Here is a 23,480-nt window from a genome sequence, read left to right on the forward strand (position 1 = left end):
CCGCGGCCTGACGCAGCCGCTTCAGGAGGGGCCCGCAAGGGAAGTAGAGGGTGTGCGGCGTTGCTAAAAGCTGAGGGTTGTCTGCTCCTCTCCGCTTTCTGAGGGAGATGCAGGGCGTCAGGCCGCTGCAGGGCGTTCGGGTCGTGGAGCTGGCCGGCCTGGCCCCGGTCCCGTTCTGCGGTATGGTCCTGGCGGACTTCGGGGCGCAGGTGGTGCGTGTAGACCGACCCGGCTCCCCTGGCGACCCGAGCGCCTTGGCCCGGGGCAAGCGCTCGCTGGTGGTGAACCTGAAGCGGCCACAGGGACCAGCGGTGATGCGGCGTCTGTGCGCACTGGCGGACGTGGTGCTGGAGCCCTTCCGCCCTGGTGAGCGCCCGGCCTCGACAGAGATTAGTCCCGAAAGAGGGAGGGCGCCAGACTGGACCGTTTGGGGCTGGGCCCAGCACACCTTTGCCCTTTTGCCACAGACGTCCCTGTCTTTCCAGACTTTTCTGCTGCATTTGATATTGTCGTTCCCCCCCCCCCCCCCCCCCCCCCCCCCCCCCGAGACAGTCTTCCATAGTTGGAACCCGAGATACTACTGTTGCTCTTGTACTTATACCTCTTTTTCTGACTTCTTCCCAAGTTCCTCTTTTTGCTAATCGCCCTTTTATATTTGCCTTTTAAAATTATTTTAGGGTCACGAACCTTATGAGAATTGATCTCCCCGAAAACTCCATATAGGTACATCGTCATAAGGGCGTCTGCAGACCCAGGCTAACACTCTGCCTTAAATGCTAGTGTTCCCGACTTCCAGCTTCAGTTCAATTTCTTGGGCACTCTGCTTCTTGGAGCCACCTTATCCATTCCCATTATTTTTACCTTTTACAGGCAGTCGATGGCCAAATCTTTAGGCTTCCACATATTCCAAACTGAGCCCATCATCTTTCCTCCTAAAATACCATTTCTTCCTTCTGTATTATTTATTTTCAGTGGGGTCTATATCCACCCACTCTGCCTGACTCAGAAACTTGTACTTCATCTAGGACACCAATCTTCCTCCTCTGTACCACCTCTTGCCCCCCAGCTTTCAGTTGTCACCAACCCCGACATTCTTCATCCTTTCTATGACTCAGGATTCTTTATCCCCACATGTACTGCAGCTTTCTTGACACAGTTATAATGGTCTTTTTAATGCTGATGTTTGGGCCTAGCACCACTCTGATCTATCCTCAGATAACAACTGCCACCATAATTTTGCTCAAGGAGCCATCCAAAGCTTCAGCTCTTGTGTAGCAGAAAGGCAGTAAATGTTTGGTGAATGTCTCTGGGACACCAGACACATTTAAATGTGTTAACTCATTTACCCTCAGAGCCAGCTTTGAGGATTATAATTTAGTAGTAGGATTATATCATAATTTAATAAGGCCCCATTTGAAGTTGAAGGAGACTCTACGTGGTTAAATAATTTGTCTTGCAATTAGAAAGGTAGAGCTATGGATACAGACATGGCTACAGGGGAGGAAATTGTGGCTGGTGTTTATCTAAGTAGAGGAATGGAGTTCCTTTGTAATTTACCATAATTTTTAAAAGGACAAAGGCAGTGAGTTTATTATCTAATCTTTCTACTTTCAGCTTCAGGAAGCTTTAGGTTCCAGTTTCCTGGATTTTGCACAATTAATTATTAGTTGACCCGTGAACAAACCATCACGGGTCATTTACGGGTAAACTGGCCCTCTCTATCTGTGGTTCCTTGGCATCCACCAACCAATATTGTAGGTTTTGCTATTGAAAAAAACTGTGCTTGTTTACCTGCATGGTTCAAACCCGCCTTGTTCAAGGGTCAGCTGTATACTTGCTAATAATGTGAGAGCAATTTAATGCTGTTGTAGCTAACTTTTCTTTTCATGAATCTTTTTTTTTTCCCTTTTTGTCTTTTTGCCATTTCTAGGGCTGCTCCTGCAGCATATGGAGTTTCCCAGGCTAGGGGTCCAATCGGAGCTATAGCTGCTGGCCTATGCCAGAGCCACAGCAACATGGGATCCGAGCCATATCTGCACCCTACACCACAGTTCACGGCAATGCCGGATCCTTAACCCACTGAGCAAGGCCAGGGACTTGCAACCTCATGGTTCCTAGTCTGATTCGTTAACCACTGAGCCAGGATGGGAACTCCTCTTTTCATGAGTCTTTACTTAGCCTTTTTGTAAAGAGACTGAGACATGTTAGAAGCCTGTGGAAACAGATGAGACATGAATCCAGCGAGAGGAGCATGTGACCCCTTAGGCAAGTACAGAATGAGGTAGAAGGTGGTAGGCACTGAGGCGGGCTTAAACATAGAAAAGACTCTAAAAGGAATAGCAGTTTCCAAAAGTCAATTTTTGATCAAATAAAGACCCAAAGTAACTTCCAAGAGAACAAACTATTTCTTTTCTTTCTTTTTTTTTTTTTTTTTAGGGCCAAACCCTCGGCATATGGAGGTTCCCAGGCTAGGGGCCGAATCAGAGCTACAGCTGCTGGCCTATGCCAGAGCCACAGCAACTCGGGATCTGAGCTGCGTCTGTGACCTACACCACAGCTCATGGCAACACCGGATCCTTAACCCACTGAGCAAGACCAGGGATCGGACCCCCATCCTCATGGATCATAGTTGGGTTCTTTAACCGCTGAGCCATGAAGGGAACTCCTAGGCTGTTGCTAATAAATTACTAAGGAGAGAATGTGGGGAACTGACAAGGGACTGACTGAAGGGGTGAAATGTCTACTCAGGATTGAGGATGCTTGGATGTGCCAGAAGGAAGGCAGGGCAGCGCTTGGGGGAAATAGTATGGGGGGCTGAGGGCAGAAGCCACACATTCCAGATGTGGGAGCTTCACTCTCTGAGTCCTTAATTACTGGAAATACGCTATAAACCCAGATCACATGTTACCAGGGTTCCTTGCAAAAGTCCTGTTTTATGTTTGTCACAGAGAAGGGATGATACCTGTCCTCAATTCTTGCTCTCAAGAAATTTTAACTTTTCTCTTAAGGTGTCATGGAAAAACTCCAGCTGGGCCCAGAGACTCTACTGAGGGAGAATCCAAAGCTTATCTACGCCAGGCTGAGTGGGTTTGGCCAGTCAGGAAGATTCTTTCAGGTAGCAGGACATGACATCAACTATTTGGCTTTGTCGGGTACGTTGAACAAAGTAATTTCTCTACACTTTTTGTTTTGTTCCCAGTCATGATCTATAGTTACACAGATTAAAACAGATTTTTAAAGGTGAAGATTTAACTATCCGCTGGAATCAATAAAGAGCATGTGATTGTTTTAAAAAGGGTTGGTTTGTTTCGGACCTGTCATTCTCAGCCTTCTCCTGCCTTACTTAACACATTGGAGGATTATATGCTCTCACTAGTAACATTTACTTGCTGCTTTTGTGGAGTGAAGTAGCAAGCCTGTGCTACGAAGTAGGAGATTGCTGATGGTAGAAATAGTTGCCTTAGAGTTTGAAAATGCTGATACAGTTTGATTCTGATCCCCCTTCTCCCCCATGTCATTGAGAATGGTTGCCTAAATCATGATATTAGAAATTCTGTGAATACGAGAAAAAGCCCATGCTTTTCAGGTCATCATATGACCTTACCTGAGTTTTTGCCTGTAAGGACGTGTCTTAGAATGGCCTAATTCTAGATTTCTAAGAACTATGTTGCTGAGTAAAGGAAGTCTCAAATTTTCTGTGTTTCCACATTTAAGGGTTAAGGAACGGGTTGAGTGTAGAGTTGGCTTTTCATCTCTATTAAAAAATTTAATCCCATTTCTTTTTCTTGGGTTTATTACCTTGCATCTTTTCTAATAAGGATGGAAATGCATTATGCTGTTGTTAAGCCATAAACTGGATGGCTAGCAACCATTCCTCCCCACCCCCAAACACCAGTGAATAAAAACTTAGCAATAAAATTCTGAAAATGTTCATGGAAGAAAGTTTTATTTAAAAAAAAAACAACAAAAACCAAAGCAAGGAGCCTTATTGGAGGAAAACCTGCTTAGAAGTGTACTGAACAGGTTTCGATTTAGAAAAGCATGAGTTATTAGTTTTTAACTTACATTGGTAACTAGAGAGGTTGGCTTTTCTCTGAAGATGTTCATGTATTTATTTAAAAGAGACATTAAATTTACAGTTAGTGTTCCCCATTTTTTTTTTAATGGTATAGGTGTTCTGTCAAGAATTGGCAGAAGTGGCGAGAATCCACAGCCCCCGATTAATCTCCTGGCTGACTTTGGTGGTGGCAGCCTCATGTGTGCCCTGGGCATCATGATGGCTCTGTTTGAACGCACACGCTCTGGCAAGGGTCAGATCATTGATGCAAGCATGGTAAGTATAATTGGGGGAAACGACAAGCCTACCAGTTGTTCTATGGCTCCCTCAAATCCTCTTTTGAACAAGACAAAAGATAAACGAGGAGTTCCCATCGTGGTGCAGTGGAAACTAATCTGACCTGGAACCATGAGGTTGTGAGTTCGATCCTTGGCCTCTCTCAGTGGGTTATGGATCCGGCGTTGCCGTGAGCTGTGTGTGGTGTAGGTCGCAGATGTGGCTTGGATCTGGCGTGGCTGTGGCTGTGGCTGTGGCATAGGCCAGCAGCTGTAGCTCTGATTCGACCCCTAGCCTGGGAATCTCCATATGCCACAGGTGCAGTCCTAAAAAGATTAAAAAAAAAAAAAAAAAGATAAATGAGATTTGAAGTTTGGATTCCAATTGCCAAGGATAGTCTTTTCTTTAAAATGGCTTCACATGTTTGACATGTGTCAGAATGTCAAATTTTGATCATCTGTTTGTGGAGTCAGTTCTCTAAACTTTTCACGACTCACCTGATTGCTATGTTCTGTCTCAGCAGTTTTCCCCGTGCTGTCTCTTGTGATTAGAATATGATTTTCAAGCAGTCGTCATTCCAAACTGGGCTCAAGAAGTCTCCCTTAGCAAGTAGGGAAGAATCTTAACGAGGCTCCCGTAAAATGGACCAGTCCAAATCTTCCTGCTGCATTGTGTAGGGCAGACTCAGACATCATGATGCTTCAGTGTTTTTACCACCATATATTGAGCCCTCACCTCGTCTTGTCCTAGGCACTTATCCTTTGGGATTTCTCCAAGACCCCCAAACAACAGTTTCACTTGGAATACATTGTTATTTTAAAGAAGAGCAACCTGGAGCTTAGGAATTGGCCCAAGTTCTCACAGCTAGTTGATGAGAGCCCAGTCCAGAGCCACTACGTGTTTGCATTTGGAGAGCAGTTGGGTGTGGGATAGAAAATGGGTTTGATGGCGACGAGATGGAGGCAGAGGGACCAGTTCCTGGGTTGTTGCTGAGAGATAATGGTTAATGGTTGAATGGGTCTGGATTTAAGGGTTTATGCTTGGAATGTGAAATTGCTGGCCATGAAGGGAGAGGGAGGCAGAAGGATGGCTTCCTACCTCTGGTGTGGAGAACCTGAGGGCAGTGGTACCGTGCCCCAGGGGGAGGACTGAGGAAGGGGCAGCCCCAGGCCGCGGAGTTAGAGTGCAGACTCTGGCGGCCAACTTCCCTGACCCCCGCTCTGCCATTACAAGCTCTGTGACTTTGTGTAAGTTCCTTAACTTCCTCGTGCCTCAGTTTCCTTTGTAAAATGGAGGTAATAATGGTTTCCACCTCACAGTGTGGTTAGAGAATCAAGTGAGTTCACCCATTTTCCCGTGTGTGTACAATGCCTGGCATAGAGAGGCACTCTAAGGCTTTGCGATTGTTATTACTATTATTGGAAGAAAAGGAATGTGCTTTTGATCATTTCACGTTTGAGGTGTGTGGTTCAGCTGTCCCAGTGGGATACTTGAAGTTAGGCACGAGGAACAGCTTTCGGAGTCATTTGGGAACCATATGAGACTGTGTGGTCCACTGGGCAGGGGACAGGACAGCAGCACTTGAGGAGTGAGTGGGTCGAAGAGGAGAAGCAAGACCCCCTGGCTTTTGCTTCCTCCTCACAGGCCAAGGGCTCCCTGCCTTTTGCTATTTCTGTGCCTTGTGACACTGCTGTTAAGGTACCTCCACATTGTCCCTTGTCCTTAATGTTCATCCTGGCGTGATTTCCCTGGGAGTGGTGTGTGACCAATCTTTTTATTTCCAGCCCTGGCCCAGGCCCAGCAGGCACTGGTAGTGGCAGCGATGCTAACTTTATACTTGCTGCTTTCCAAGTGCAAGACTTAGGTATTCAACCCCCTTTTGACCCACTCAACTCCCCAAAGGAGGTGTGCTCACTTTCATCATTTGGACATACGGAGGTTCCCAGGCTAGGGGTTGAATCAGAGCTACAGTTGCCTGCCTACACCACAGCCATAACAACGCCAGATCCGAGCTGTGTCTGGGACCTACACCACAGCTCACGGCATCGCCAGATCCTCAACCTCCTGAGTGCTGCCAGGGATCGAACCTGCAACTTCATGGTTCCTAGTCGGATTAGTTTCTGCTGCACCACAACGGGAACTTGGTTGCCTGTCTTCTAAAGCAGGTGGCTGGAAAGGGTCAGACGCCCAGTGTTCCCCCAGGCAGTTTGACACTTTCATGGGCATGAAAGCCCAGGCAGCCTTGTGATGAGATGTGGATTATAATTGCTGTGTCTCTTGTCCTGCATCTTTTTACAGCATCCAGTAAAGTCCATTTGTATTGTGAGTGAGCCAAACTAGATCCCTAATTGTGTTAGGACACCTTTTTCCAACAGATGTGTTAGTACATCCAGTGTATAAAAGATTTTGTGTGTTTGTGTGTGTAAATGTGGGACTAAGATCTATGTAACCCTGTTTCAAAAAACAAAAAACAAAAAAGCACTACTATAGGCCACTCATATAAACCTCCACCATTTGGTGACAACAAATATCAGATTCAGGAATTCAGGTGTGCACGAGCTTCAAGTTAAAAAGGAAAGGTGGCATGTATCTAAACAAACATTTTGTATTGTTTTGCAGCCAAATTGCATGCTAACAGTGGAAGGGGTCCCCTCTCTTGGTAACCCTGCTTTGATGGCCTTCTCCCTGGGGTACTGGAATCATTAGGATCGTGAAGCCATGGGGATGGGGAGGTCGTCTTCTTTCGATAGCTCGGTGCACCTAGCCTTGTGATAATCATACCTGACATCTGAATCCTGTCCTGTTGCTTCAGGGCTCAGTGGGAAGTAGCATTCCCAAACTAGTTTGCATTCAGAAAACCCATATACCTGACATCCATATCCTTTTGTTGATTTTTAACTTTCTAGTGATTATTAAAGTATAATTAAATACCCAAATTTGTTTTCTTAGTCCAACTAGAATAAACTAAATTTAAGGGTCGTATGATTTACCTTTAAATGTGATAGACTTCATATATCTGTGTGAATGTGTCAGTAGGTTTTGGGATCAGATGATGAATTTTTAAAACCTTTTTGCTTTCTTTTCAGCCTTTTTTTTTTTGTCTTTTTGCCATTTCTTGTGCTGTTCCCGTGGTATATGGAAGTTCCCAGGCTAGGGGTCGAATCAGAGCTGTAGCCGCTGGCCTACGCCAGAGCCACAGCAACACGGGATCTGAGCTGTGTCTGCAACTTACACCACAGCTCACGGCAACACTGGATCCTTAACCCACTGAGCGAGGCCAGGGATCGAACCCGCAACCTCATGGTTCCTAGTCAGATTCGTTAACCACTGAGCCACGACGGGAACTCCTCTTTTCAGCTTTTTTATCCTGAAAGTTCTTAACACACATAAAAAGTAAAGAGAGTGTATAATGAACTTCCATGGAGCCTCACTTAACTTTAAAAAATTACCAACATTTTGCCAATCTTATATGAAAGGAAGAACAAAAGTAGTTCCTTAAAGCCTTTCTGAACAGTATTCCCTGAACTGAATAGCACAGAAACTCAGTGTATCATAAACTTGCTCTAAGTTACTTTCTCAAAATATCAAAGAAGTTTTATAATTAGATATAATCTTCCTATATTCGAAGGCAAGTATTTTTGCACAAATCTTTTTTGAAAACAGAAGTAGAAATCAACCATGCTTTTCATAGTTGAATGATCTGGATTTGTATTGTATTCTTTTTCTTCAAAGGTGGAAGGAACAGCATATCTAAGTTCCTTTCTGTGGAAAACCAAACTAACAGGACTGTGGGACCAGCCTCGTGGACAGAACATATTAGATGGTGGAGCACCTTTCTACACGACCTACAAGACGGCCGACGGGGGGTTCATGGCTGTTGGAGCAATCGAGCAGAAGTTCTATGAGCTGCTGGTCAAGGGTGAGTTACTTCACCCATCTCTTTCTCGTAAATATTTTTTAGCCTCGTTTTAGGTACTTTTCAAGTTCATAATGTCTTTTATTACATACTCATTTTATTTTTTAAAAATTTATTTTACTTTTTATTGCAGTATAGTTGATTTACAATATTGTGTTAGTTTCTGGTATACAGCAAAGTGATTCAATTTTATGTATGTGTATATGTATTCATTTTCTTTGCCATTGTAGGTTATTATAAGATATTGTATATAGTTCCCTGTGCTATACAATAGGACCTTGTTGTTTATCTGTTTTGTATATAGTAGTTTGTATCTGCTAACCCAAAACTCCTAATTTATCCTGCCTCCACCACTTTCCCCTGTGGTAACCTTAAGTTTGTTTTCTACCTTATGGAGTCTATTTCCGTTTTGTCTTTTTTTAGGGCCTCGCCCATGGCATATGGAAATTCGCAGGCTAGGGGTCGAATCAGAGCTGCAGCCACCGGCCTATGTAACAGCCACAGCAACGCAGGAGCCAAGCCGCATCTGTGACCTACACCACAGCTCATGGCAACCCAGATCCTTAACCCACTGAGCTAGGCCAGGGGTCGAACATGCGTCCCCATGGATACCAGTCAGGTTCATTACTGCTGAGCCACGATGGGAACTCCTCTTCCATTTTTAAATTGACAGATAATTTTACAAATCTATAAAATAGCTCAGATTTAAAAATAATAATCACTTTGTAGGAATTCAGTGTTCTCAGTACATTGTGTGACCACATCTTATTCTTCCCTAAAAATGATCTGCTGGTTCTACCACTTTTGTTCCTTGATAAATGTCCCTCATATTACTTCAGTGACAGCAATCACCAGAGCACAGAGAGATATTGTTGAATGAGACAGTGTTAAAATATGTTACCATCACTTGATGCTTCTGCAGTTTACCTTTCTTGCTGATTCTTGTCTTATTCTCATGCTGCCACAGGTTAGCAGGGAAATTTGGAATCGCTTCTTCCCTAGTTAAATAATTGGACTGAAGTTATTTTGTTCCTGTGAAATGTGCATTTTAAAGTTCAAAGTTGTATCTTAAGAAGTTTTAGAATATACGCCAATGTGGTGTGACAGGCTGGTTGCATGAAGTGCATTTATCTTTCAACTTTAAGTTTGGAGTTTTATTGTGATGTTTGGTAGCTTTTCAGCTGCAAAATACTACTCTGAGTTATTTGTATGTAGCTGAAATGATTGTTTTTGCAAGCACCAGAAAGCATTTTATGATCAACTACATTGACTTCACCAACTTCACTGTAGTTAGAAAAACCACAGAGAAGAATGGTTTATTTAGATCACATAGGATGCCTTTCTGTCCAGAATTTAAAACAAAGAATAGAGTTACTAATTCAAAATTCTGGACAGAAAATGCTATAGGGGTGGGGGTGCTGCAGGGTGCGGAACCTGGGGAGCAGCATGGCCATAACACAGTAGAGCGTACGCTTTACAAAAACCTGTGTTTTTGTGTATAGAGAATTTAAATATAATAATAGGATTGACTAATCTTTAGTGAAATTTTATTATCACCATGCACAGGCAATTCTAAATGACAGTTGAAAGTGATTTTGTCTTTTGACAAATATTCAAGGAACAGGGTAGTATAAGCTCTGAGTCAGATCAGCTACAGACAAGCCCTGAGGATGGAGATTTTCAGGGACAGGCCAAACCATGGCAGTTCTCTGGCAATGGAACTGTTGGGAGCGCCACACTCATTTTCCCCCTCTTCCTCGGTTGTTATCCTGCTGTTTTTCTCAACTGCTGTGGTTGAGAGCCTGTTGGTTTTTAAGGCCACCACAGAGCTGGGGAGAGACGGGTGAAATTAGCCTAAGCTTTACCACCACCAAGCTCACTGGTCTTACTGAGGTTCAGCCATTTTTCTTCAATATGCTCCTTAGATTTTTGAGTCCAAACTCTATAATCCCTCTGGTTATTTTTGCAGTCCCTCCTCTTTGCAGCCATAGCCTCAAGCCCTGCTCCCTTCACAGTTCACTCATGACCCTTAGCTGGCAGGTGGCTTGTGCTTTAGGTAGACTTAGCATGTTGAATCAGCTTTTGCTTAATCTACACAGTCCATGTCAAAATGCCTGAGTATTTTCTTTCTTTTACAATACTTTTTTTTGCAAAAGTAGTACTTTTATTAGTCCCATGCACATTAATTCTCTCTCAGGCCTAACTGGACAGACCCCCATATCTATAATGACTTTTCGAGGTAGCATTAATTTATTATTTATTTCACTTTGCTTATTGAGACCTTTGAGACAGTACCTTCATTTAGCCCTCAGGATCTGAACTTAAATACACAATGTTTTCATAAAATGCAGACTCCATTGTGCTGTGTCCCTGCTGCTTTCCAGCACAAAGAAATTTGTGAACACTGAAAATTTCATGGTATCTTGAGACAGACTCTTGTGTAGTAAATCATATAAGTGATAGATAATTTTTAAAAGTTGTTTTAAAATTTCAAAGTATTATTAAAAGAAAACCAGAAAATAACAAGTATTGGGGAGGATGTAGAGAAACTGAAACCCTGTGCACTACTGGTGGGAATGTAAAATTGTGCAGCCGCTGTGGAAGGTGGTTTGGCAGCCCCTCAAAATATTAAACATAGAATTACTGCATGAGCTGTCATTCCACTTCTGGGTATAGATCCAAAAGAATTGAAAGCAGGAACTTGGACAGATATTTGTATATCCATGTTTATGGAATTATTTAAAATAGTTAAGTGGTGGAAGCAACCCAGGTGTCCATCAAGAGAGAATGGATAGGAGTTCCCATCGTGGCTCAGCGGAAACATATCTGACTAGTATCCATGAGGATGTGGGTTCAATCCCTGGCCTCGCTCCATGGGTTAAGGATCTGGAGTTGCGGTGAGCTGTGGTATAGGTCGTAGATGTGGCTCGGATCTTGCATTGCTGTGGCTGTGGCATAGGCCAGCAGCTGCAGATCTGATTCGACCCCAACCTAGGAACTTCCATATGCTGCGGGCGTGGCCCTAAAAAGACATAAAGAAAGAAAGAAAGAGAGAGAAATAGAAAAATGAAAGGTTATATATATATATGTATATATAAAACAATGAAATGTTAGTTTTAAAAAAATAAATTCTGACATATGCTAAAGGTGGATGAATCTTGAGGATATTATGCTAAGTGAAATAAGCTAGTCACAAAAGGACAAATATTGTATTATTCCACTTAGATACCGAGAGTGCTCAGATTCATTGATAGGGTAGAATGATGTTGCCAGGGGCTGGGGGAAGGAGGAAATGAGGAAGTAGTGCTTAATGGGTATGGAGTTTCTATTTGGGAAGATGAAATGTTCTGGAGATGGATGGTAATGGTTCCAGAACAGTATGAAGGTACTTAATGTCATAGTACTATATTCTTAATAATGACTAAAGTGGTAAAGTTTAATATCTTGTATATTTTACCACAGTTTTAAAAAATTAAAAAATCAAAATAATGTATTTTTTTAGAAAAGAGTCAACAATATAGAATTTGTAGAGATAGAAATTCTCCCTTGTTCTTGAGATGTGACCTTCAACAACTTTTCCTGTGTACATACAAACACAATTAAAAAATTTTTTTACAGTATAATTTACATATAATCTATGTAATTATATAAATTTGTAATTAATAGCTATCTCTTTTTATTTCAAAATGTAGCAAAGACATCCTTTTTTGTCAGTACTAAAGATTCTCAGCCTCGCCCTTTTTATATAGCAGCCATGTCATAATCTGTGGTATACTTGTACTAAAATGTATTTAACCACGTCCTTATTCAAGTTTATTTATATTTTTCCAGTTTTCATTACAACAAATAATGTTTATTATTTATTAGTAAACATTGATCTTTGTACATATAGTGTATACTTACCATATGCATTTTTGACTGATATGTGTCTAGTATTGTGTTACAGAGCAGTCAAATTTATGATTTGTAGTTAAAACAAAAATTATTTTGTGTAATTGTGTGTGTGTATGCATGTATGTTTAGGTAGTTTTTTGAAAATTGAAACATACTTTCCCAAGTTTTAATGATGTCTTAAGTCTCCAGGCCAGGCTCTGGAAGTCCGTTTGATTTGTAATAGCTATTGATTGGACTATAAAACGTAGCTACAATCTGTAATTCTCTTTTGTGGGGTAGTGGAGTCAGAGTTCCATATAAGAATGTCAAGAGAAACCCACAGCTAACATCATTCTCAATGGTGACAAGCTGAAAGAATTCCCACTGAGATCAGGAACAAGACACGGATGTCCACTTTTGCCACTATTCAACAGAGTTTTGGAAGTCCTAGCCACAGCCATCAGAGAAGTAAAAGAGATAAAAGGAATCCAAATGGGAAAGGAAGAAGTAGAACTCTCACTATTTGCAGATGACATGATACTATACCTAGAGAATCCTAAAGACTCGACCAGAAAACTGTTAGAGCTCATCCATGAATTTGGCAAAGTCTCAGGATACAAAATTAATACACAGAAATTAACAGCATTTCTATACACTAACAATGAAAGATCAGAAAGAGAAATTAGGGAAGCAATCCTGTTTACCATCGCATCCAAAAGAATCAAATACCTAGGAGTCAGCCTACCTAAGAGACAAAAGACCTATACTCTGAAAACTATAAGACACTGATGAAAGAAATCAAAGATGACACAAATAGATGGAAAGACATACCATGCTCTTGGATTGGAAGAGTTAATATTGTCAAAATGACTATACTACCTAAGGCAATCTACAGATTCAATGCAATCCCTATCAAATTACCAAGGACATTTTTCACAGAACTCGAACAAAATATTTTAAAGTTTGTTTGGAAGCACAAAAGACCCAGAAGAGCCAAAGACATCCTGAAAACAAAAAATGGAGCTGGAGGAATCAGGCTCCCAGACTTCAGACTATACTACAAAGCAACCATCATCAAAACCATATGGTACTGGCACAAAGACAGAAATATAGATCAGTGGAACAGGATAGAAAGCCCAAAATTCAACCCACGCACCTATAGCCAACTCATCTATGACAAAGGAGGCAAGAATATACAATGGAGAAAAGACAGCTTGTTCAGTAAGTGGTGCTGGGAAAACTGGACAGCCACATGGAAAAGAATGAAATTAGAACACTCCCTAACACCATACACAAAAAGAAACTCCACATGGATGAAAGACCTAGATGTAAGACCAGACACTATAAAACTCTTAGAGGAAAACATAGGCCAAACACTCTCTGACATAAACGACAGCAACATCTTCTCAGATCCACCTCTGAGAGTAATGACAGTAAAAACAAAAATAAACAAATGGGACCTAATCAAACTGAAAAGTTTCTGCATAGCAAAGGAAACCCTAAACAAAACGAAAAAACAACCCAGAGAATGGGAGAAAATCTTTGCAAGTGAATCAACAAACAAGGAATTAATCTCCCAAATTTATAAACACCTTCTGCAGCTCCATACCAAAAATCAAACAACCTCATCAAAAAAATGGGCAAAAGATCTAAACAGACCGTTCTCCAAGGAAGACCTACAGATGGCCAAAAAACACACGAAAAGACGTTCAGCATCACTCATGTTAGAGAAATGCAAATCAAAACCATGATGAGGTACCACCTTACACCAGCCAGAATGGCCATCATCCAAAAGTCTACAAACAAGAAGTGCTGGAGAGGGTGTGGAGAAAAAGGAACCCTAGTACACTGTTGGGGGGATTGTAAATTGGTGCAACCATTGTGGAAAGCAGTATGGAGATTCCTCAGAAAACTAAAACTAGAACTCCCATTTGATCCAGCAATCCCACTCCTGGGCATCTCTCCAGAGAAAACCATGACTCGCAAAGACACATGTACTCCAATGTTCATTGCAGCACTATTTACAATAGCCAAGACATGGAAACAACCTAAATGTCCATTGACAGAGGAGTGGATCAAGAAGAAATGGTACATATACACAATGGAATATGACTCAGCCATTAAAAAGAACGAAATACCGGCATTTTTAGCAACATGGATGGACCTAGAAACTATCATGCTAATTTATTTATTTATTTATTTATTTATTTATTTTTTGTCTTTTTTTTTGTCTTTTTTGTTGTTGTTGTTGTTGCTATTTCTTGGGCCGCTCCCGTGGCATATGGAGGTTCCCAGGCTAGGGGTTGAATCGGAGCTGTAGCCACCGGCCTACACCAGAGCCACAGCAATGCGGAATCCCAGCCGCGTCTGCAACCTACACCACAGCTCACGGCAACGCTGGATCGTTAACCCACTGAGCAAGGGCAGGGACCGAACCCGCAACCTCATGGTTCCTAGTTGGATTCGTTAACCACTGCGCCATGACGGGAACTCCTATCATGCTAATTTAAGTCAGCCATACAATGAGACACCAACATCAAAAGCTTTCACTGACATGTGGAATCTGAAAAAAAGGACAGACTGAACTTCTTTGCAGAACAGATACTGACTCACAGACTTTGAAATACTTACGGTCTTCGGAGGAGACAGTTTGGGGGGTGGGGGGATGGAAATCCTGTGAAATTGGAGTGGGATGATCATTGTACAACTACAGGTGTGATAAATTCATTGAGTAATTTAAAAAAAATGTCAAGAACATGGGAAACAACCCACCCTAAACTGCTGGTTGTTCAGCCTGTGACCTTGATGAGGGTTCTGGGCAGGAAGGGAAATTGTGGACTGAGAGAGGCTGATAAGACAGTGGAAAAGCTGGGTGTCAGAGTTAGAGGCCTTTTGATTTCTAGTATTTATCCAGTATACAAATTATGACCCGTGTAATCTCATGTATAATGTTCATTCGGGAATTATTGGCTCCATTTTTATTTAGTGTTAGGATTCTAATCACATTCTGATTAAAGAAAAAAAACCTTAAAAAAGCACACAAATATGTTTCCAGCAGTAGTTATGATCTACATCACTGCTTATTTTCTGTGTTTTTCAATCACAGAGTTTGGGGTAATCCGGAAAGAGAAAGCAAAAGTGAAAGACATCCTTAGAAACATCTCTTTGTACATTACAGGGATAAGCCTAAATTGTGGCTCTATGTCTTTCCTGGTATTTCAGTGGGACAAGTGGCTACAGAGAAAAATGTACTTGTGTATTTCACAGGTGTTTTTTTCATAACTGTCCAGAACTGTGTGAGTTCTCTTTATTTTCTTATATCCCTCAAAACCTTAAGAAGACCCTGCAGTTATCATATCTTCTTACCTCTGTAGGGACTTTTGCATGTTGAGAGCAGGTTACAAATGGTCATTATTTTTTAACGTTGTTAAATAAGGACGGGTGATAAAAGTGAGGATTATTTGATTAACTTGGCTAAACTTATGCAAAATATTATGCATAATTTAAATCTAGGCTTATACATGAGAGAATAGAAATGACAGTAACACCAAAGCCCCAGCAAAGTGGCCCTTTAGGTATAATTTAATCAGCACTGGAGTTCCAGTGTAGCTGCAAGGGTAGGTGGTTATAGTCAGTAAGGAAGCACAGATCAGGTCATGGGCCAGAGAAGCTTTCCTTCCTGTGATAGTCCCATGCTGGGTGCATTTATCCCCTCTGCACCGTGTGTTGGTGGGTCTTTTAAGGCTTGTCATACTTGAGAGAAAGAAGTTTGTATGCCCCCTGTTGATTGACTGGCTGAAAGCTTTTTCCTAGGAACAATTCCCGTGGGTCTTTGGTTACTTTGCAAGTCCTTTGTTCTAATTCACAGCAGGGTTTTAAGAGAGTAACAAGTCAAATATCATTGCGCTCCTAGAGCTCTTTTATTTGAAGAAAATAAAGAGAAATGAATATTACTTATAAATTTGTAATCTTGAATTCAGTCATTTATCGTATGCTATTACAGGCTTACCTCAGGAACTTTGTAGGCTGGGTTCCAGACCACTGCAGTAAAACGACTATCACAATAAAGCAAGTCACACAAATTTTTTGGCTTTCCAATGCACATAAAAGCTATGTTACATTATACTATACTGTATTAAGTACTCAATAGCATTGCCTAAAACAGCATTGTACACACCTTAATTTAAAAATATTTTATTTGATTGTTGTACACCTCTAAATGTAATAAAATTCATTAAGTAATAAAAATAAATAAAATAAAAATATTTTATTGCTTAAAATGCTAACCATCATCTGAGCCTTCAGTGAGTTGTAATGTTTTTGCTGATGGAGGCTTTAGAACATTGCAAGAATTACCAAAATGTGACACAAAGACATTAAGTAAGCAAATCCTTTTGTGAAAATGGCACTGTTGGTCTTGCTTCATACAAATTTGGTGCAGACTTTCCACTTGTAAAAATGCAGTAAAGTGCAGTGAAGTGCGCAATAAAGTGTTACAAAGTTCAGTAGAGTAAATCACAATAAAATGGGGTGTACCTATAGTGATACATACATTTGTGTAGATTTTAGTTTTTGTAGGGTTTGGGAACACTGTATGAAATATGGAGTTATTTTAGTTCGGTATGACAGATAATAACATCATAAGGAAATTCCTATTTTGAAAAGCGACTCGGAGGGAAGAAATTGACTTCTGGAAACCAGACCATTAAAATAGACTACTTCGGATGAAATGTAAATAATAAACTTTTGGCAAAGACTTGGAAAGTCTCTTTTGAGTCCTGCTATCCCTACTACCTTCTCCAGCCTTTGGCTCCAGCTTAATATTGAGTTTGAATTTCTTCTCTTGACTCATTTGAGAAATCCCTATAGAACATCCTATTTGGGAGAATATGGTGAGTTCAAACTCATTTTCATTGATAATAATCACTCCAGCCACCCAAAGCATGCTAATTTAAGAAATTGTGTTTTTCTCTCAGGACTCGGACTAAAGTCTGATGAACTTCCCAATCAGATGAGCATAAGTGATTGGCCAGAAATGAAGAAGAAATTTGCAGATGTATTTGCAAAGAAGACAAAGGCAGAGTGGTGTCAGATCTTCGATGGCACAGATGCATGTGTGACTCCTGTTCTGACTCTGGAAGAGGTTGCGCATCATGGTCATAACAAAGATCGGGGCTCATTTATTACTGACAGGGAGCAGGGTGTGAGTCCCCGCCCTGCACCTCTTCTCTCCAACACCCCAGCTGTCCCATCCTCTGAAAGAAATCCCTTTGTAGGAGAACATACAGAAGAGATACTTAAAGAATTTGGGTTCAGCCAGGAAGAGATCATTCAGCTTAAGTCTGATGAAATTATTGAAAGTAAACCAAGATCTAAGATCTAATCCCTAAGTTCCAAGGTCCACAACTCAAGTGAATTTGAGTATTGCATTTACAGTATAGTGTAATGCAAAAAAATCGTATGCATAGAAACGAGAGAAAACAATATCACAGTGGTCCAGCTATTCTAATCAGGAAACAAGATTCTGCTTAAACAGTAATGATCGAATTCTGAAAATGGTTGATTTAGGAATATTTTAAATTTACCCATACTAAATTGTGGCAGTTTTTTTGCCTTCCAGTTTACTTAATGGGTTATATTTGTTGATATAAAATACTTATAAATGAATTAATATAATCCTTTTTATAAATAAAAGCTTCTTTCCTGCATAAAGTTTACTCATGCTTTTAAGTTTGTAGAAAACTTTCAAGAAGTTTCTTTAACACTAAAAGAGATTTTTGTTACTCGTTGAAACATTTTAGGCTCTCCTGTTAACCAGAATGAATGTCCTTAGAAAAGTCTGATCCTTTTAATTTGATAAGGAACTCATTCATCCATTGTCTTTGAGCTGGAATTTTAAGAAGTGTTCTTGCGATTTGCTTCAGATGACTGCCACCCCTCCAGCTAGACTGCTCTGCTGAGAGCCTAGCTCCTGTGGAGCTGCCTGTTGGTATCATCCAAGTGTGTCCTTTATCACTAAATTGTCCCATCATCCACTTGAGAGTCTTACCAGACTTTTCCTTCTCTTCCAGTCTCCAGCTTCACTCCCATCCATCTCCCTCTGCCCCCAGTAGGCCCCACAGCTTACCTCTCACTTCGTCTGGCCACTGCTCAATTCATTTATTGGTTCTAATAGTTTTTGTGTGAAGTCTTTAGGGCTCTCTTTATATGGTATCAATCATGTCATTTGCAAACAGGGACAGTTGTACCTCTTTCCTTCCAGTTTGAATACCTTTTATTTCTTTTTCTTTTCCGATTGCTGTGCCTAGGACTTCCAATACCATATTGAATAGAAGTGGTCAGAGTGGGCATCCTTATCTTATTCCTGAATTTAGTGGGAAAGCTTTTCGCTTTTAACTGTTGAATGTCATGTTAGCGTGTGTTTGTCATAAGTGCTTTTACTGTGTTGAGGTATATTCCCTCTCTACCCATTTTGGTGAGAGTTTTTATCATGAATGGATGCTTTCTAATCATTTTCATTTCCATGAAATATCTTTTTCCATCCCTAAGCTTTCTGTTTTTGTGTGTCTTTTTACCTTGAAGTGAGTCTCTTGTAGGCCGCATATTGGAGGTTTTTGTTTCTGTTTTTTTTTTTAATCCAATTTGCCACTCTGTCTTTTGATGAGAGCATTTAGTCCTTGAACATTTAAAGTAATTATTGATAGGTATGTACTTATTGCCACTTTTCACCTTGTTTTCCAGTGGATTTTGTGGTTATTTGTTTATTTCATTTTCTTTTTTCTTTCTTTTTTTGCTTTTTTAGGGCCACACCCTTGGCATATGGATGTTCCCAGGCTAGGGGTCGAATCAGAGCTAAGATGCTGGCCTACGCCACAGCCACAGCAATGCTGGACCTCAAACCCACTAAGTGAGGCCAGGGATCAAATCCATATCCTCATGGATACTAGTTAGATTTGTATCCACTGCACCACAATGGGAACTCCCTGTTTATTTATATTCTTTTTCTTTCTTTCTTTTGTGGTGTGCTTGAGTTCTTTTCTTTTTAGTTTTGTGAATCTCTTTTATGTCTGTCTGTCTGTCTGTCTTTTTTTCTTTCTTCCTTTCGCTTTTTAGGGCTGCACCCATGGCATATGAAAGTACCCAGGCTAAGGGTCGAATCGGAGCCACAGTTGCTGGCCTACACCACAGCAACAGCAACACGGCAACCTACAGCATACTCATGGCAATGACAGATCCTTAACCCACTGAGCAAGGCCAGGGATCAGACCCGCATCCTCATGGATGCTAGTCAGATTCATTATTGCTGAACCACAACAGGAACTCCTTTTTGTTTTTCATTGATGATTACCCTAGAGTTCAAGTATGTTGATTCTTAACTATACCTACTTGCTTTAAACTGATATTCATGAAAGTTCAAACAAATTCTAAAATATCTACATGTTTTTGCTCACCTCCACATATTTTGTGATTTTGTTGTCCTATTTTATTTTATTTTTTGTCTTTTTTTTTTAGGGCCGCACCTGCGGCATATGGAGATTCCCAGGCTAGGGGTCTAATCAGAGCTGTTGCTGCCAGCCTACGCCACAGACACAGCAACACCAGATCCAGGCCCTATCTGTGACCTACACCATGGGTCATAGCAACACTGGATCCTTAAGCCACTGAGCGAGGCCAGGGATCAAACCCGAAACCTCATGGTTCCTAGTTGGATTCGTTTCTGCTGTGCCACGACAGGAACTCTGATATCCTATTTTATATCTTCATGTTTTATCCTTTATCCTACAGTGCTATTCATTGTTGACATAATCACTTTAAAAATTTTTAAAAATTTTTTATTTTTTTATATTTTGCTTTTTAGGGCTGCAGTCACAGCATATGGAGGTTCCCACGCTAGGGGTCGAATCAGGCTATAGCTGCCAGCCTATGCCACAGCTTCATCTGCAGGATCCGAGCCATGTCTGCAACCTGCACCACAGCTCATTGGCAATATGGGATCCTTATCCCACTGAGCAAGGCCGGGGGTCGAACCTGCATCCTCATGGATGCTAGTCAGATTCGTTAACTGCTGAGCCATGACAGGAACTCCTAATTTTTTAATCTATGTACTGGCTTATTTAAGTGACCTTCAGTCCTTTTATATATTTCACTTTCCCTATTGTGTTTTCCCATTTCCTCTGATTCTTGCTTCTCTTTTATCTAAAGAAGGCTTTCCAATATTTCTTTTAGGGTAGTGTCAGTATTGCTGAATTCTTTTGGTTTTTGCTTCTCTAAGAAATTCTTTATCTTCCTGGGTCTAGAATACTAGGTTGCAGGGTTTTCCCTTTCAGGACTTTGAATGTATCATGCCCTTCCTTTCTGGCCTTCAGAGTTTCTGCAGTGAAATCAACTGATAGCCTTATGAGATTTCCCTTGTAAATGACTTCATTTTTCATTTGCTGCCTTTAGAATATCTACTTTTAACTTTTGCCATTTTAATTATAATATGTCTTAATGTGGGTCTGTTTGGGTTTATCTTTTGGGAGTCCCTCTCTGCTTCCTGGATATCTGTTTCCTTCTTTAGGCTTAGGAAGTTTTCAGCCATAGTTTTTTAAAATACATTTTTAAGTCTCTCTTTCTCTCTCTTCTCCTTCTGGAACCTCTATTCTGCATAGACTGGTGTGTTTTATATTATCCTATAGATCTTGTATGTTGCTTTAATTTTTTTCATTTGTCTTTTGGTCTGTTGTTCTGATTGAGTAATTTCCATTATTCTGTCTTCACATCATTTATTTGTTTTCTGTATCATTTAGTCTGCTATTCATTGCTTCTAGATCAGTTATCACTTGGGCAATCAAATTGTCTAAATTTGATTAGTTCCTCTTTATGTCTTCTGTTTCCTGTTATAGTGATATGCATTTCTATCGATAATCTTTAATTCCTTTAGCATTTTTATTACCTCCTTTTAGAACTCAGGATCTGGTAGACTGGTTAGATCTGCTTCATTATTCATTCAAGAATATTATTCAAGAAATCAGGAGATTTTTTTTTAAATTAGGAGTAGTTCCTTTGCTTTTTTGTTTTACTTAACTCTCTGTCTCTATGAATTTAGAAGAAACAGTTATCTACTGTGATCTTAAAGGGGTATTTTTATGTGGGAACATCCCTGTGTAGAATGTGTGAATCCAGTGTTTTTGGTGCAAGGGCTACTTTTGTAGCCATGGATGGAACCCATTGAACCAAGGATGGAAGCCATATCTTTCTTCAGAGTGTGCTGGTCCTTATGCCCTTGGTAGAGGTGTGGTTGGGTTGTGATCAGAGCCTGCTCTGGACGTGGGACAGGGCCTTCTCTCTGCTCCATGGCTGTTACCAACCTGTTGGGGGTGGGAGCTGGTGCCCACTTGTTGGAGTAGAGGCCTTGAGGGCCAGGTTCACTCAGGCTCCATTGCCCTTGAGTATATAACCTGTCCCAAAGGAGGTGACTCCTGAAGTAAGTGAGGCTCGTATGGGCACAGCGAACATATGCCTCACCTGTGTAGGTGTCTGCAGTTCCACCCAGAAGCAGCTCCAGGTCACATCTCTTTCCCTGTTGTATTAATCCTAGACCTAGTGTTAGGCTGTGGTGCTATGGCTGTAGGAATGGAGGTGGCTGTGCTTCCTCTGGGAACCTGGACTACCTCTGTGTCAGACCTCTTCCAGGACCTGTCTGCTCAGTTTGGGCACCAAGCTGCAGTGTGGAGTAGGCAGAATTTTGTGCTGGGAAGCAACCACTGCATACTCCTGCCCAGAGGCTATCTGCTCCAGGATCAGCATCCAGCCACTGCATGTTTCTGTGGTGTTGGCTGGTGTGTGCCCTGACAGTGGGCTCTGTAGGTGCCCTGGTCTGCTTGGACAGATAGACCAAGTCTCTGCTCTGATCTCATGCCAAGCTATGGTATGGAGCAGGTTGCAGTGGGGAATACATCTGTTTGGATTGGGAAGTATGGTGAGGTGGCAGCCACCAGCACGAGTCTCTTTCTGCTGATTCTTAGTAAGCCATACTCCTCGAGAGAAGATTCTAGCCCCTTTGTTTATCCAGATGGATTTCTGAGCAGGCAGGAGGTCTCCCCAGGGTGAGGGTCTTCCTTACAGATCCCTCCCAGGGGTACCAGTACCGTCCTGATGCCTTTTTTCCCTACCTGATTATGTGGAGATCTTTCTTGCAGCTTTGGTTGTATAGAAGATTTTCTACCAGTTCCCAGGTGGTTTTCTGTGGCAGTTGTTCCACACGTATTTTTGATGTGTTTGTGGGGGGAGGGGAGCTCCACGTCCTTCTATTCCACCACCTTGACCCCCCCTCCTTATTTCAGTCAAAATCACAAGTACTTACTAACGAGTCACACACACTGTTGGACACTGTGCAGCTTATCATGCCTTGGAATCAGATTGGAGATCACTCCCTTCATTTTCTGTTCCACACTGAGTTTCATATAATACTTGCTTTTTATCATGGCTGTGGAAAACCCAGCCCCACAAAGATCTAAGGTCATTGATAGGATTGTAGTGGAATCATACATTCAAGTATGAACAGTTTTATATCATGTGGTACTTCACTGTTTACTGTCTTTAAATTTTTAAATATCCTGGGTTACCCCTTTGAGCTCACTTGCCGTGGGACACCTTGGCACACATTTTGGGAAATACTAGTTTAAGTGTATTTAAATAGAAGAAATTTAATATGGAGTTGACACTGGTGATAAAAGAGATGAGAAGCCCAGTGGACAGTGAGGCAACTCAGATATGAACAATCATGGGAAGCCAGGACCACTCCCATAGCTGCAGGATTGACAGAAAGAGTAGCACTATGGGGATGCAAAAGCTAAGGTTGCATGTTGGAAGCTGGACCAGTGGAGATGCAGCTACCGTTGGGGACATCTCAGGATGGGGAGAGAAAGGGGAGAAAGTATCCTGGTTTCTTCCTTCTTCCTGCCCCAGTCTTCTCACTAGTGACTCCCATTGGGCAAATCTGCTTAGAAGCCAGAGAGCAAGGGAACCTGGGAAATGTAGTCCCTTATGGTACAGAGTATGGTGAGGGGAATGGATCTCAGCAGTTGACCAGCACTGCAAAATGTAGTGTATACACTTTGTTCTTTCCGTAATCCCTTTAACAAATACTAACTGAGGATCTCCTAGGTGCCAGGTATCATGCTAGGTGTCATAATGAGTAAAACAGACCAGATCACTGCTCAAAAGGGGATCAAAGACCAACACAGGAGAACAAAAACAAACACAGAACTATCTGGTTATAAGGTGTGTTTCATGCAATGAAGGAAAACATCACAGTGCTGTGAGACGGTAGTGATTTAAAGGAAAGGGGCAACCTCCCACCATTTTAAGTCTAGT

The 23,480-nt window shown here is 41.4% G+C and overlaps 1 protein-coding gene across 1 annotated transcript; it reads left to right on the top strand.

Moving 5' to 3' along the window:
* Window positions 1-17,830, top strand: AMACR (alpha-methylacyl-CoA racemase). Its single transcript, XM_047767364.1, has 5 exons — window positions 1-366; window positions 3,009-3,152; window positions 4,173-4,333; window positions 8,066-8,252; window positions 17,099-17,830. Exons 1-5 carry the CDS (start codon window positions 108-110, stop codon window positions 17,503-17,505), a joined length of 1,158 nt encoding a protein of 385 aa, XP_047623320.1. The 5' UTR covers window positions 1-107; the 3' UTR covers window positions 17,506-17,830.
* The last annotated feature ends 5,650 nt before the right edge of the window (window positions 17,831-23,480 follow it).

The sequence above is a fragment of the Phacochoerus africanus genome, chromosome 1 (assembly GCF_016906955.1).
Source record: "Phacochoerus africanus isolate WHEZ1 chromosome 1, ROS_Pafr_v1, whole genome shotgun sequence".
Lineage (NCBI taxonomy): Eukaryota > Metazoa > Chordata > Mammalia > Artiodactyla > Suidae > Phacochoerus > Phacochoerus africanus.